At 41.3% G+C, this 15,721-nt stretch overlaps 1 protein-coding gene across 8 annotated transcripts in view; it reads left to right on the forward strand.

The window, feature by feature from the left end:
- The window catches only part of TNRC6A (trinucleotide repeat containing adaptor 6A), a 198,385-nt gene that overhangs the window by 33,275 nt on the left and 149,389 nt on the right, over positions 1 to 15,721 (forward strand). For all 8 annotated transcript variants that reach the window (XM_082714754.1, XM_082714756.1, XM_082714773.1 and 5 more), the window contains exon 2: positions 3,759 to 3,884. In XM_082714754.1, the coding sequence (XP_082570880.1) occupies positions 3,805 to 3,884 (80 nt within the window). In that variant the 5' untranslated portion in view covers positions 3,759 to 3,804. The remainder of the gene's footprint in view (positions 1 to 3,758; positions 3,885 to 15,721) is intronic.

The raw sequence follows: 15,721 nt of genomic DNA on the forward strand, positions 1-15,721 counted from the left end.
ATTTATTGGCAAGCATTTTATGTAAGGATTTGCACATCGAAATTCACGGTTAAGGTACAGATGTCACAGTAGGAGAGCCACACGTGGCTCCACATCAGGTTGGCCCCTTGCTAAATGACACTTTGTTGCAGTTCTTGACCCATCTGTTCTGTCTGGGCAACATGACATTCCCTCCAGCTATGAGCATGCTGGGTACCATGCGGAAGTAGCTGAGGTTCATTTATTCAGAGAGAATTCATCTAGCACTTACCTGACTCTCTGGAACTTCCGATCTGGGAGAGGGGCAAATAATAAAGAAGTAAAATGTGTACTATGTTAGATGGTGATAGGCGGTTTAGAGAAAAAGAAGGAAAGGAGGATGGGAGACATTACTGAGAGAGAAGGAACCACAGTTATTATGGGAAGGAAGATCCCATGTGAGGACGTAGCCAGTATTGCTACCAGAGAATCCAGACAGCAGGGAGAATGAATGATGTACAATTCCTTGCACAGTCTCAATAAATCTTGCAAATACTATGTTGAATGAAAGAAGCAAGGCATAGGAGAGTGAATTCCTGCATGACTCCATTCGTGCAGGGAATGAAACATGGGTTCGGGCGACACGGATCTACCCTTTCCAAGTCAGGAAGGCAGTGGTTGTGGAGCAGAGAGGGTCCAGAGGAAAAGAGTGGGTGTTCTGGTGACAATCTGTTGACACGCGTGTGTTCAGTTAGTGAAAATTCATCCAGCTGAACTTTTGAAATGGGTGCATTTCCTATATGAATACTACATGTCAGCAGTTTCATTATTATTTTTTAAATTCAAAATTAACTGTCTTTTTTTTTTAAAGATTTTATTTATTTATTTGACAGAGAGAAATCACAAGCAGACGGAGAGGCAGGCAGAGAGGGAGAGAGAGGGAAGCAGGCTCCCTGCTGAGCAGAGAGCCCAATGTGGGACTCGATCCCAGGACCCCGAGATCATGACCTGAGCCGAAGGCAGCGGCTTAATCCACTGAGCCACTCAGGCGCCCTAACTGTCTTATTATATTTTGTCTATATTATAGAGGGCACAGCCACCAGAGGGACACTCCTTGAAATCTGATGCTTTGTCTTATTTCCCCAATGCCAGGCATATTGAAGGGATTCAGTGTGTGTGTGTGTGTGTGTGTGTGTGTGTGTGTGTGTGTGTGTATAACAACAATGCATCTCTATAATCTCTAAAAGGTTTTTGTCTTTAGTCTCCCCTTAAACTGATCATATTAGGAATACAGAAGCAGTATCTACTTTTACTGTCATTCCCATTTTTAAAAATCACTTCTGCCTTCCCTCTACTTACATGAAAATAATAAATGCATTCCATGGACATTCAGCTTAATTTTAGGTCTTAGAGTCAGGAAAGCAAGTAAAACGAGGACCAAAGAATTTGTCCATTGGATTTGGCAACATGTAGATTTTTTTTTTTTTTAAGATTTTACTCATTTATTTGACAGAGAGATAGATGCAGTGAGTGAGGGGACACAAGCAGGGGGAGTGGTAGAGAGAGAAGCAGGCTTCCCGCTGAGCAGGGAGCCCGATGTGGAGCCCGATCCCAGGACGCTGGGATCACGACCTGAGCCGAAGACAGACGCTTAACGATTGAGCCACCCAGGCACCGCAACATGTAGATTCTTGATGGTAGAAGCAGTTCTACTCGTGTGGAGGCAGCAGATGCCAGACTGTGGAGGTTCGAGGAGAGATAGGATACAAAGAAGGGGAAATGGAGCACGCAGACAAATACTTCAAATTCCTTGGCTCTGAACGTTAGGAGAGAATTATGTGGGGCTGACAATTTCTCTTTAGTGTTTGTGTGAGTGTTTATCATAAAAGATGAGAAAGACCAGCACGTATTTATGTGCTAAAAGGGAGTAAATCAGTTGACAGGAATCCTTCCTTCATTTATTTCTGCTTTCAATCTTTTAGTCCCTCCTGTGTTCTGTAACTATTTCGCTAAGTAACTGCCACGCAGGCAGCAACAGAGCAGGGAATTAACTAGACACAATCTTTGCCCTTGTGCCGCTTACAAAGGGTAACAACTGTAAAGTGGATACAAATGTTGGCAAGAAAGACTGTGGCAGGGATGCCTGGGTGGCTCAGTCACTTAAGCCTCTGCCTTCAACTCAGGTCATGATCCCGGGGTCCTGGGGTTGAGTCTCACATCCAGCTCTCTGCCCAGTGGGGAGCCTGCTTCTGCCTCTCCTGCGCCCACTGCTTATGCTCTCTCTCTCTCTGACAAATAAATAAAATCCTTTTTTTAAAAGATTTTTTTTTCTTTTTATTTATTTATTTGACACAGGGAGAGAGAGAGAGAGATTGATCACAAGCAGGCAGAGAGGCAGGCAGAGAGAAGGAGAAGCAGGCTCCCTGCTGAGCAAAGAGCCTGATGTGGGGCTTGATCCCAGAACCCTGAGATCATAACCTGAGCGGAAAGCAGAGGTTTAAACCACTGAGCCACCCAGGCACCCCCAAATAAATAAAATCTTAAAAAGAAAAAAAAAAAAAAAAGGAAAGAAAGACTGGCTAGCGCTTGTCCTAGGCAGGAATGTGGAAGAGGAGTACCAGGTAGGGGAAGCCAGGTAGCAAGTGGGCAGCAGCTGGGAAACAACTGAAGGCCATTGTTTCCCAGCAATTTGATGCAGGGAGAGACCTCAGAGACACTAGCTCAGCAGCCAGCAGCCTTGGTGCACAAACTCAGAGGTTGTCAAGGGCGCCTTGTGAGATCTGTAAATAAGACTATGGAGAATTCTGTAGCATCTGCCCATGGGTCAGTAAGCCAGTGTAGAAGATGAAAACTGGAGAGGCAGTGTCCCTTGAAAACCTCCAGGGAAGAGCCCTCTGGGTGGCGTCGTTGGTTAAGTGAGCAACTCTTGGTTTCTGCTCAGGTCTTGATCTCGAGGTCGTGAGATTGAGCCCCACGTAGAGCTCACACTCAGTGCGGAGACGGCTGGAGATTCTCCCCCTCTCCCTCTGCCCCCACCACTCGTGCTCTCTCTTTTTCTCAAATAAATAAACAGATCTTAAAACAAAACCCTGGGACGCCTGGGTGGCTCAGTTGGTTGGGCGGCTGCCTTCGGCTCGGGTCATGATCCCAGCGTCCTGGGATCGAGTCCCACATCGGGCTCCTTGCTTGGCGGGGAGCCTGCTTCTCCCTCTGCCTCTGCCTCTGCCTGCCTCTCTGTCTGCCTATGCTCGCTCGCTCTCTCTCCCTCTATCCCTGACAAATAAATAAATAAAATCTTAAAAACAAAACCCTCTAAGGAAGAGGTCATACCAGAGATCCTATGCTTAATGAGAACCTCACTGGACGCAAGGAAGACACAGGATGGGAGATTCGCAACTACTGGAGCCAATGGAAGAGATGTGGGGTCCATGTTTCCCATCTCGTGTTCATTCCTCACTGAGTGATGAGCTTTTCCTTCTTGGGCTCTTTCTCTTTCTCTCTCCCTTTTTATTTGGAAGGTGGATAATTAAACCCTCAATAAGTATAACTCTGTTGCAGTCAAAAGATGGCACATGATTATTTTTAATATTAAAAAAATGCAGTCAGATTATATACACTCTTCCCTGCATTCCGATAGGCTTTCTTGAGTGGGGAAGGAACGGGTGTAATCAGTGAGCACCCAGCAGTTGCAAATGGGTGTGTGTCTCTTAGGTAAAATATACATCACTGGTTATGTTTGGGAGGGAAAAGTAATTAAAAGTAGAGAATCACTAATATGATGCAACCCCTTCGTTTCTCAGGTGTGAAAACTGAGGCCCAGAGAGGTGATGTGATTTGCCTAAAGTCATGCAACTAGTGGCAGAGCCAGGCCTAGAAGCCAAGTGTCCTGGCTCTCAAGACATTCCGCTGCCCGAGGAATGGAACAGGTAGTATCACTCATCCTGGGGGCCATGGGTCGGTCCGTTCAGCCCAGAGCTGCCTGGGCTTCCAACTAAGGAAGCCAGAGCAGGGCTGTGGGCGCTGAGTTGAGATTCAAGGAAGATTTCCTGCCTCTGGGACAAATAAGTTACACCCCAAGCAATGCATTAGGACAGGGACTCCGGTGCAGGAGTGAAGAAGGGAGATGCTCTCAGAACTCCGGCATCGGTTGCAGGAGCCCAGTTACGACCTGGACCGTTCCCCAGAAATAATAGAGGGACTGACTGAGCTCTGGTCTATAGAGAAAGTAGAATTCCTTCACGGTTGCCATGACATTGTGGTTCCAGAGAGTCTTTTTCTTGAATTAACTCAGCTGTTCACTCCATAATGCAGAGGGTGGTTTGGTCAGCAGGACTGTTGATTAGGACAGATACGGAGGCCTTCTCTCCATCTTACTTAGCCTCGCTGTGGTTTCTGTCAGCCACCACCCCTACCCACCGTTCATTCTTAGGGACAGCTTACGCTGCACTCCACACTGCAACCCCTAGTTGCTTAGTTGCACTCCACACGGCAGCACCCTTGTTGCTTAGTCCCTATGTGGAAGCTTCCCTAACCCTTCAAACCTGATGTGTGACCCTGTCTTCACCTGACTCACCCCCTCACTCTGGTGAACATTGTGTTTGCTTCTCTAGCGGACATCGTGTTTGCTTCTCCAACACCCACCCACCCCATCCCCGTCGCGGCAGAAATACAGTTTGGGAAATTCAAAGAGCTGGGTCCACACACTGCCACTGACATCATATGGAGTTCCACTTCCAGACAATCCTTGTCTCTGCACCACTTACTCCAGAATCCAAGTCCCAGGTGTAAGCGCCATATCACTCTGGTCCATGGCACCCTCCTTGGACGGGGCTCCTTCTGCCTCCGTAGTGGGAATTGCAAGAGGAGGCAAGTGCCTTCATTACCCTCATGTCAGAGTGAATCCCATTGGGTAATTCTCCCAGAGGAGATCTGGCACTAATAAAAAGGGAGGGACTCTAGATGAGTGTGTTTGATAGAATACTAAAATCTTCTAGTAACCCCATTTAAAAAGGTAGGAACGTGTTTATCCTTCCATCCACCAGTGGACTCTTGAGTTGCTTCCAACTCTTGGCTATTGTGAATAATGCTGCTCTTCATGAGGTGAAATTAATTTTAATGTTACATTTTATTCAATCCAGTATTTCTAAAATTTCATCACATCAATATATATTCAATATAAACAAATCATTAATGAGATATGTTCTTTTGTGTGGTTGTTTTAAGCCTTTGGAGCCCAGGGCTATTGTATACTGAGCACAATTCAATCTAGATGCTGAATTTTTGTTAGAAATATTGAATCTGTATTTGTATTTATGGTCGAAAAAGTCAAGTCACATACCCAAGGTCTTCCAAGCATACTTAAAAGTTTTTCAGTTGCAGGATGAAGCACCAAAAAATAATCTTCCCTTAATGTTCACTTCCACATTGACAAAACAAATTTGTCTTTATTAGAACTATTGTTTGTCCAAGTTATGTCAATTGACTGACTCATAGTAACTCAGTATTGTTAACACGGAATGTAAAGGGGTATTGCATAAATTGAAAAGTAACTCTAAGTTCATCAATGCCAACACAACATTCTCCACATTGTTCTTGTAGGTTTTGTAGATAGTTTACATAGTGCTGGTTATTATAATTAAAAATCTTTTGCCTATATATTCATATTAGAAAATATGTTAAATCATTCAATGAATCATGTATTTATTATGAGAAACTTCCATTTCGATGTAAATTCTTGTAGCTTTCTAGCTAGGTCACAAGGAAGATTTCTGTGTCCTTAGAGCTTCAAATTTAGCTCATTCACATATACTATGATATCAGTGTGAAATCAGTAGATCACCATCTTTTGTCTTTGATTATTAAATATTTGGCAAGAATTCCTTTTGTTCCAAGCAAATCTTGATTAGAATTCACAGCACAGTAAATCTTTGTAAAACCCTTCCATGTGGGTGCCTGGCTGGCTGAGTTGGTGAAGCAACTGCCTTCAGCTCAGGTCATGATCCCGGAGTCCCAGGATTGAGTCCCGCATCAGGCTCCCAGCTCCCTGGGGAGTCTGCTACTCCCTCTGACCTTCTCCCCTCTCATGTTCTCTTTCACTCTCTCTCTCTCTCAAATAAATAAATAAAATCTTAAAAAAAAAACCACAAAACTTCCATGACCCAACCAATGAACAGAGATAAAGAGACAAGATCATCGCATTTATTGCTTTCTGTTCCTTTCCAAAAGCTGGTGATTCACAGCATTTGAGTGTATACACTGAACAATTTTAACAGCTATATCCATGACACTTTCCACAGAGTCTACTTCTGAAAACGAACACAAATATTTTCAATATATATCATACGGTGGAATGAAGCAATAAGGGAAACATCAGTCTCCTGTTTTGAAATTACAATAAATCCAGATTTTTTTTTTAACTGAACATAGCTGGAGCACCATCTGGCATGATAGAAACTAATTTATTTCATATCTAACTGAGTATCTTCTTTGTCAGATGTAAAAAATTTTTTTTAAATCTCTTTTACAGTTTATATTTTTACACAATGAATTGACAATATTTCTTCATAAATTTGGAAGACCTTTAAAATTAAATATACTCACAGTGCCTGGCTGGCTCAGTCAGAGAGAGCATGTGACTTCTGATCTCAGGGTCACGAGTTCGAGCCCCACAGTGGGTGGCAAGATGATTTAAATAAACTCTTAAAAATAAATAAATAAAAATGAAACAAATCATACTCAGTATTAATTGGGAAGTGTCTCATGGCATAGCTTGTCTACAATTCACTATTTTTTCAAAATTTGAATTTATCTTTAATAAATTTTTATTCTGTGGGCAGTTGTTTGGTGGCTTAATTGAAAATTGTTCCCTTTTTATAAGAATATCTTTTTAGTCTTTTTCTCGTGATTTTATAAAAAATTTCTCACAACTGAAATAATAGTTTACCATCTTTTCACTAAAAATTGTGGGAATGCATGGGTGTATAAAAATCCAGATCATTTTCTACCTGGCCAAAATTATACTCTCTGATCTTGTTAATACCTATTTAAAACACTTTTTTTGCTCAACATTTTATTCTGCTTTCAGGAAACTAATCTCATCCATTCTTTTTTTCTATTGCAAAACAGACATATAAAATGTACCATTTTTAAGTGTACAGTTCTGTGGCATTGAGTGCATTCACATTGTGCAACCGTCACCACCATCCATCTCCAGAACTTGGTTTATTTTCCGCAACTGAGTCTCTCCTTAAACACTAACTCCCCCTTCTCCCCAGCCTCTGGCAACCGCCATTCTAACTTTTAGTCCCTGTGAGTTTGACTGCTCTAGGCCCCTCATGTAACTTGAATGATACAGTGTTTGAACTTTTGTGACTGGCTTGTGTCACTTACTATAATGTCTTTAAATTTCATTCATGTTACAGTATGTGTCAGAATTTCCTTCCTTTTTAAGGCTGTCTAATATTCCCTCGTAATCTTCTGCCGTATCGTGTTTATCCTTCCATCCACCAGTGGACTCTTGAGTTGCTTCCAACTCTTGGCTATTGTGAATAATGTTGCTCTTCATGTGGGTGCACAAATTCCTATGGGAGCCCCTGCTCTCTCTTCTCTTGGGTGTATTCAGAGATGGAGAATTTCTAAGTCATATGGTATTTCTAGGCTTAAGTTTTTGAGGAAATGCCATACTGTGTTTCACCATGAAAGCACCATTTTGCATTCTCAGTGGCTGTGTACAAGAGTTCCAGTTCCTCATCAACATGTGTTAATGTTTGGTAACAGCCAACCGAGTGGGTGTGAAGCGGGATCTTGTGTGGTTTTGATTTGCATTTCCTTCGTGACAGGGAGGTGACAATGGCCATCTTGTCATGTGTGTCATCAATTCCTCCTTAAAAAGAATTCTTTATCTGAGTACGATTGATACACAGTGTTTCATTCGTTTCAGGTGTATAACCCAGTGTTTCAATAAGTCTATACTTTATGCTGTGCTCACAAGTGTAGCTACCCTCTGTCACCACACAGTGCTCTGACAGTATCATTGGCTATATTCCTTATGTTGTGCCTTTTATTCCTGTTACATATTCATTCCATAACAGAAGCCTGTACCTCCCTCCCTTCACCCAATTTGTCCAACCTCCCTTTTTCTCCATCAGCCATCAGGTCTCTGAATTTACAGGTATGATTCTGGTTTCTGTTTGTTTTTTCATTGTTCTTAGATTCCACATAGGAATGAAATCATTTAGTATTCGTCTTTCTAAGTCTGAGTTATTTCATTTTAGCATAATACCCTCTAGGTCCACCCATGCACCCATGTTGTGGAAAATGGCACAATCTCATCCTTTTTAACGCTGCGTAATATTCCATATCTTGCCTATGGTGAGTAATACTGTAATAAACACGGAGGGTGCTTATATCTTTTCAAATTAGTGTTTTTACTTTTCTTTGGGCCAACACCCAGTAGTGGAATTATTGGATCGTATGGTATTTCTATTTTTAATTTTTTTTCGGAGGAACTTCCTTACTATTTTCTCTAGTGGCTGCACCAATTTACATTCTCACCAACAGTGCATGAGGGATCATTTTTCTTCTACATCCTCTTCAACATTTATTTCTTACCTTTTTGATGCCAGCCATTTTGACAGGTGTGAGGTGATACCTCACTGTGGTTTTGATTTACATTTCCCTGAGGATGAGTGATGTGGAGCATCTTTTCATGTATCTGTTGGCCATCTGGATGTCTTCTCTGAAAAAATGCCTATTCAGGTCGTCTGGCCAATTTTTAATCAGTTTGTTTGTTTTTTCGGTGTTGAGTTGTATAAGTTCTTTATATATTTTGGAAATCAACCCCTTATCAGATACATCACTTACAAATATCTTCTCCCATTCCATAGGATGCCTTTTCATTTTGTTGATGGTTTCCTTTGCTGTGCAGAAGCTTTTTATTTTGATGTAGTTCCAGTAGTTTATTTTTGCTTTTGTTTCCCTTGCCATCAATTCTTTTTTGAATGTTGAAAGAAAACCGCTTATCAAATTCACTCTGTGTTTGCTGAAAATGCCTACATATTTTCTACTTTATTATCTTTTTAAGTGTTTGTTCTACAACAAACACAGCATTTTTGTTTTGCTTTGCCCAGCAAATTACAGTTGCCATTCATCATGAAATTTGTAGTTCATCTTCTTTTAGTCTCTGTATTTTCATTTCTTTCTCTCTCTCTCTCTCCTCTGGTCACAGTACTAGCTTCTACATCTCCATTCGGTTCGGCGTTCACTGTATGCCTAATTTTAAATTTCAAATTGCGTTCCTACATAGAAAAATGACTGGATTTTATGATAATTAAAATAATACGTATTTTGACTTAATTAGCAGTTGTGGTTGACGAGTGTTATCAGGCAGCCTATACTGTTTGCATAAAATATTCAAGTAAACACATGATGGTGTTATGTCTGTGCACAGAAAAGATCATTCAAACTGAATCAGTGCATTGATACCTAGTAGATTGGCGGTGTGTTCACATGTAATCCCAGAAATATAACACTGTATGTACCCAGCACACACCCTACAGTGTGGCAGTATTTCATGTGATGCAATTGCTAGAATGCAATTATGTTTGTCATCTCGATAAAATGGAATTTGACAGAAAAATGTCTTACACTGATTAAATTTTGACATTCTAAAAATTAAGTAAAACTAAGAGCTAATTCTCCACTCACATTGGCCACAGTGAAAGTGCTTAGTGGTTACATGTGGCTAGTGGCTACTCTATTGCATAGCACAGTAGAAATACAAAACCACAACAATAAATGGCCTAAGCGATTCTTCTGCTTAGTTTCTTCCCTAAAGAAACTTCTCCCCCTCCCTCTGCCTCCCCATGTACACCAGAGGGCAGGCAGAAGGATGTTCCTTGCAACATTGTTTACCGTGGTCACCAACCAGAACAACCCTGATATCGATCAATAGGATGAAGACCCCACAAAATCACCATGTATCTATTCTAAGGAATTTTATGCCACAGTTTAAAATAGATATTTAGTGGGATGTCTGGTGGGCCCAGTCACTTAAGCATCAAACTCCTGATTTTGACTCAGGTCATCATCGCAGGGTCGTGAGATCGAGCCCTGTGTCAGGATCCGCTCTCAGTGGGGACTATGTTTGAGATTCCCTCTCTTCCCTCCAGAGACAGAAACAGTGCTCTCTCTCTCTCTCTCTGTCTCTCAAATAAAATAGAACTTAAAAAAAATGAAATAGATATTTACTTAGATCTCTAAGACATATCACAGGTGTGGGGGGTAGCAAATTATACAATGTGATGTGATTATTTTTTTTTTAAAGATTTATTTATTTATTTATTTATTTATTTGACAGAGAAAGATCACAGTACACAGAGAGGCAGGCAGAGAAAGAGAAGGAAGCAGGCTCTCTGCTGAGCAGAGAGCCCGACGCGGGACTCGATCCCAGGACCCTGAGATCATGACCTGAGCTGAAGGCAGCGGCTTAACCCACTGAGCCACCCAGGCGCCCAGATGTGATTATTTTTAAAATATCACATTTTGGGAGCACCTGGGTGGCTCAGTCGGTTAAGCCTCCAACTCTTGATTTTGGCCCAGGTCATGATCTCAGGGTTCTGCATCGCACTCGCTCCCTGCTCAGTGGGGAGTCTGCTTTTCCTCTCCCTCTGCTTCTCCCTCTTGTCCTCTCTCTCTTCCAAATAAAACAAAAACAAAAACAAACATATTTTAAAATTGGGTAGACAGATAGACAGATACACACCAGAGTGGTTACCCCTGTGTCTCTAAAGGGAGAGAGAAAGTTTAGACTAACTGGGATTTAATAAGAAGAATCCATTAATGTATTACTCATATAATTAAAATTAACTTGGGAGGAAAAAAAACTTAAGGGGAAGTCTTGGTAAGTGGAAAGATGAGCAAAGACACCAATTAAATAGAATTAACTGCAATACAGATTATATGGTTCTAAATAAGTGTTATCACATGGTTATAATATTTAGTGCATATGTCAAAAGTAATTCTTCAAAAAGAAGATGCACAAATTATATGGTGGCCTTTCTCTAAACTGAAAATGGGAAATGCCAAACAGTGATCAAAACTAATTTATGAGGCTTGCTTCCACCAGGGTTTTGGCTAGCATCCAGGCTACCCATCACAGGCTGCTGTTGCATTAAAAGCCTCCAGACCACGGTCCTGGTTGGCATCCAACCCACTGACAACATTTTCCAGTTGTTCCTGTACTTCCCATTTTCACAACCACTGTTCTTTTCTTCTGCTTTCTTTGTTTCTTCAATATAGATTTTGATTACGTGGTAATTAGGATCTACACAACATAAGATTTCTCAGGAAAGAAGGGGCTGGGGAATCTAAGTGTTTGGGGTCCCCAAACACTTTTTTACCTTTGAAAAACCCAGTTTCAAATGAATAGGTTTCCAGTGCCAGTTTTTTCCCTTCCCAATAGATCCATTTTACCCCAGGCCCTATAGGACATGGGTTGATAAATTTAATCTGTATCTCAAATTACCCTTTCTCCACCTGACATTGATTGAGTAAATAGATGACTCCAGAAAGACAACAAAATCAGCAGAGAGACCAGAGAATCTTCTCAAACTCTGTACAAACATGTCCTGAAATTGGAGCTTCTTGGGAGCATTTGGTTTAAACCATTCCCTAAATTGAAATTGCATTCCACTTCTGTAAGATCACAGCCTTAGAAATTCAGCCTAAGACTGCATTGTGGAAACTATCTAAGTAGAGGACGTGTGTCTCTGAATAAAACCCAAATGAATTAATCTATAAAAAGTAAAACCATAACACCAGCAAAGACAACATGACTCATACTGCAAATTTAAGAAGAAAAAGTCAACAAGAGAGCACTACCTTCAGAAAATACAAAACAGAAGAACAATGATAATATAACAGAAATAAAAAAGACTTAAGCAACCCAATTAAAAACAAAACACTCTAGATTTTAAAAATCTAAACGGGTCATGTTTCCAAAAGACCAGCGTCATGAAAAGCGAATCAAAAGTGTTTAGGGGGGTGGCGCCTGGGTGGCTCAGTGGGTTAAGCCGCTGCCTTCGGCTCAGGTCAGGATCTCAGGGTCCTGGGATCGAGCCCCGCATCGGGCACTCTGCTCAGCAGGGAGCCTGCTTCCTCCTCTCTCTCTCTCTGCCTGCTTGTGATCTCTCTCTCTGTCAAGTAAATAAATAAAATCTTTAAAAAAAAAAGTGTTTAGGGGGCTCTTTCCATAGTTTGCCTATTGTGGACATTGCTGCTACAAACATTCAGGTGCACGTGCCCCTTCGGATCGCTACATTTGTATGTTTAGGGTAAATACCCAGTAGTGCAATTGCTGGGTCATAGCGTAGCTCTATTTTCAATTTTCTGAGGAAGCTCCATGCTGTTTTCCAGGAGGGGGCTAGGGAGAGGGTGGCTGGGTTATGGACACTGTGGAGGGTAAGTGCTACGGTGAGTGCCATGAAGTGTGTAAACGTGGCGATTCACAGACCTGCTCCCCTGGGGCTAATAATACATTATATGTTAATAAAAATATAACAAAAAATAAAATGCATAAACATCTCTCAATAGGCCAAAAAAAAAAAAGTGTTAAGGGGGGAAAAAATCCTTAAGGGGGTAAAAGGTAAGGATGCTCCAGAGTACATCAGGAATACAAACATAAAAGAAACAAGACGGTAATAGCAGTTCTAGAGAAAAGAGGACACATAACCGAAGCATTTTAGGCAGAGGATTATTTTATGGTAGAAAGTACAATCTCCCTGAAGGATAATAACTTTTATGAACATCTGAAATAAAAAGCGAAGCACTGACTGAAAAAAAGTGATAGAAATTGTCAAAGAAAGCGAGATTCTGCTTTGTGGTTTTTTTTTTTTTTAATTTTTTTATTTTTTTAAAGATTTTATTTATTTGTCAGAGAGAGAGCAAGCGCAGGCAGACAGAGAGGCAGGCAGAGGCAGAGGAAGAAGCAGGCTCCCTGCTGAGCAAGGAGCCCGATGCGGGACTCGATCCCAGGACGCTGGGATCATGACCTGAACCGAAGGCAGTCGCTCAACCAACTGAGCCACCCAGGCGTCCCCTGCTTTGTGTTTTTAAACCATTCCTATTGTAATTGTCATTTGTTCCTATGCCATGACTAAAGTAAGGAGGAAAGTCTTAACCAGATCCTTTCCTGATTCCAGGACAATAGGGGTAACTGGGTGGCTCCGTCAGTTAAGCGTCTAACTCTTGATTTTGGCTCAGGTCATGACCTCAAGGGTGTGAGACTGAGCCCCATGTTGGGTTCCGTGCTGGGCATGGAGTCTGCTTAAGATTCTTTCTCTCCCTCTCTTAAAAAAAGGAGGGGGAGGCGTGGGGGGGAGGAGGATGAAAAGAAATGAGATCTTTCTTTCTTTCTTAGGTTTTATTTGTCAGAGGAAGAGAGAGCCCACAAGTAGCGGGGAGCAGCAGGCAGAGGGAGAAGCAGGCCCCCTGCTGAGCAAGGAAGCCGATGTGGGACTCGACCCCAGAACCCTGAGATCGAGACCTGAGCTGAGGCCCTTAACTGACGGAGCCACCCAGGCACTCCTTAAATGTTTCTGATAAAAAGGGGCTACGAGGAGTGCCTGTTGGCTCAGTCGGTGAGTATACAACTCTTCATCTCAGGGTCATGAGTTTGAGCCCCATGTTGGGTGGTGAGATTACTTAGAAATAAAAGCTTAAAGGGGGGTTATGGAAGACAATTAAAAGGAGTAAAATAGCAGGTGGATGGAATTAAGCCTGATAAAAGCAGACATGACAAAGTTAAGCAATAGAAAGAAATAAGTTTTAAATAAATCCAGATTTAAACTTAAATGTGATCCAGATCTTTGATGAAATCAATAAAACTCAGGGTACCTGGGGGGCTCAGTTGTTAAGTGTCTGCCTTCAGCTTGGGCCATGATCCTAACCAAGCCCCTCATCCTGGGATCGAGCACCCTGGCAGGCTCCCTGCTCAGCGGGAAGCCTGCTTTTCCCTCTCCTTCTCCCCCTGCTTGTGTTCTCTCTCTCTCACTCACTCTCTCTGTCGAATAAATAAATAGAATCTTTTAAAAAAAAATCAGTAAAACTCTAGAGAGGTTTATCAAGGAAAATAGAGTACAAGTTTCAAAATTTGGAATTAAAAAAGGAGTCTTAGAGATCCAGTTGAGACTTAGAAAGATATGAGAATATCTTGTCAATTCTATGTTAGTTTTTTTAGATTAAATTAAGTTTTTAAAAGTATTTTATGATTTTTAACCAAGATATATGAGGACCAATGCTTATTTTTTTATTTTTTTAAAGATTTTTATTTATTTATAAGACAGAGCTCACAAGTAGGCAGAGAGGCAGGCAGAGAGGGGGAAGCAGGCTCCCTGCTGAGCAGAGAGCCCGATGCGGGGCTCCATCCCAGGACTCTGAGATCATGACCTGAGCCGAAGGCAGCGGATTTAACCCACTGAGCCACCCAGGCGCCCCAGGGCCAATGCTTATTAACAGAATTCCAAATACTCAGCATGTCCTACATTCCTGAAATATGTTAGGTTTTCTTTAAATAATATCTTATTTAAGATACGATATTCATAAATGAGCTTAGTATGTAGTTTTTGTGACATGATTTTCAGGTTTTGCTGTGGTTTTCACAGAAAATCTGAGCATCTTTTCCTTCTCTGTGCTCTGATATAATTTATACAGAGTAGAATTATCTATTTATTGGCTGATTGGAAGAATTCCTCTGAGAAATCCTCAGGGAGCTTGTTGATAACATTCTCAGTTTTGTTCCTGCTTATTGTCTGGAAATTTCTAACATAGTATTTATTTTGGTACAGTTAATTTTTTTTTTTTTTAGAAAAACATGTTTCATTCAGATTTTCAATTTGTTCTAAAGATTTTATTTATTTATTTATTTATTTATTTGAGAGAGAGAGAGCACAAGTGGGGAGGGGCAAAAAGAGAAAGAATCCAAAGCGGATTCTGCACTGAACACAGAGCCAGACATGGGGCTTGATCTCATGATGGGGAGATCATGACCTGAGTTGAAACCAAGAGTTGCACATTGAACTGACGGAGCCACCCAGGAACCCCCAGATTTTCCAATTTAATTGCACAAAGTCTTGCAAGGTGCGAAGACTTTTCATTTTCCTTGTGTGATGTTCTTTGTGCATCATATTTAATCTTGGTTTTGGTGGTTTTCTCCTTTTTTTAAAAAATTAGCCAACTCAGATTTTATCCATTTTCCTCTAACTGACCTCATCCCAAAGGCTCACTGTTAGGATTAATCAATTCCTTTTTCTTAATTTGTTTTGCTTTCAAATTCACGAATTTTTAAAATTATTTCCTTGTTTCTGACTTCTTAGGATAGTTTGTTGTTATTTTTCTAACTTCTTTAATGGCATACTGAATTTGTTAATTTTCACTGCCTTCTTTATTAACGTGTTAAAGGCTAGGCATTTTCCTCCTAACCCAAGTTTAGCCATATGACAGTTTTTTGACATCTATTAAACTCCATTTCATTATTTGAGATACTGGGGAAATTCTGGTTTACAATATTCTTTGATCTCTCCCTAAATTCTTCCCCCACCCTAATAGTTCTTTCCTTTTTTCTTAAAGATTTTATTTATTTATTTACTGAGAGGGAGAGAGAGCACAAGCAGGGGGAGAGGAGGAAGCAGGCTCCCCACTGAGCAGGGCGCCGAATGCGGGGCTCAATCCCAGGACCCTGGGATCATGATCTGAGCCAAATGCCGAC

This window comes from Mustela nivalis, assembly GCF_964662115.1.
Source record: "Mustela nivalis genome assembly, chromosome: 19".
NCBI lineage: Eukaryota > Metazoa > Chordata > Mammalia > Carnivora > Mustelidae > Mustela > Mustela nivalis.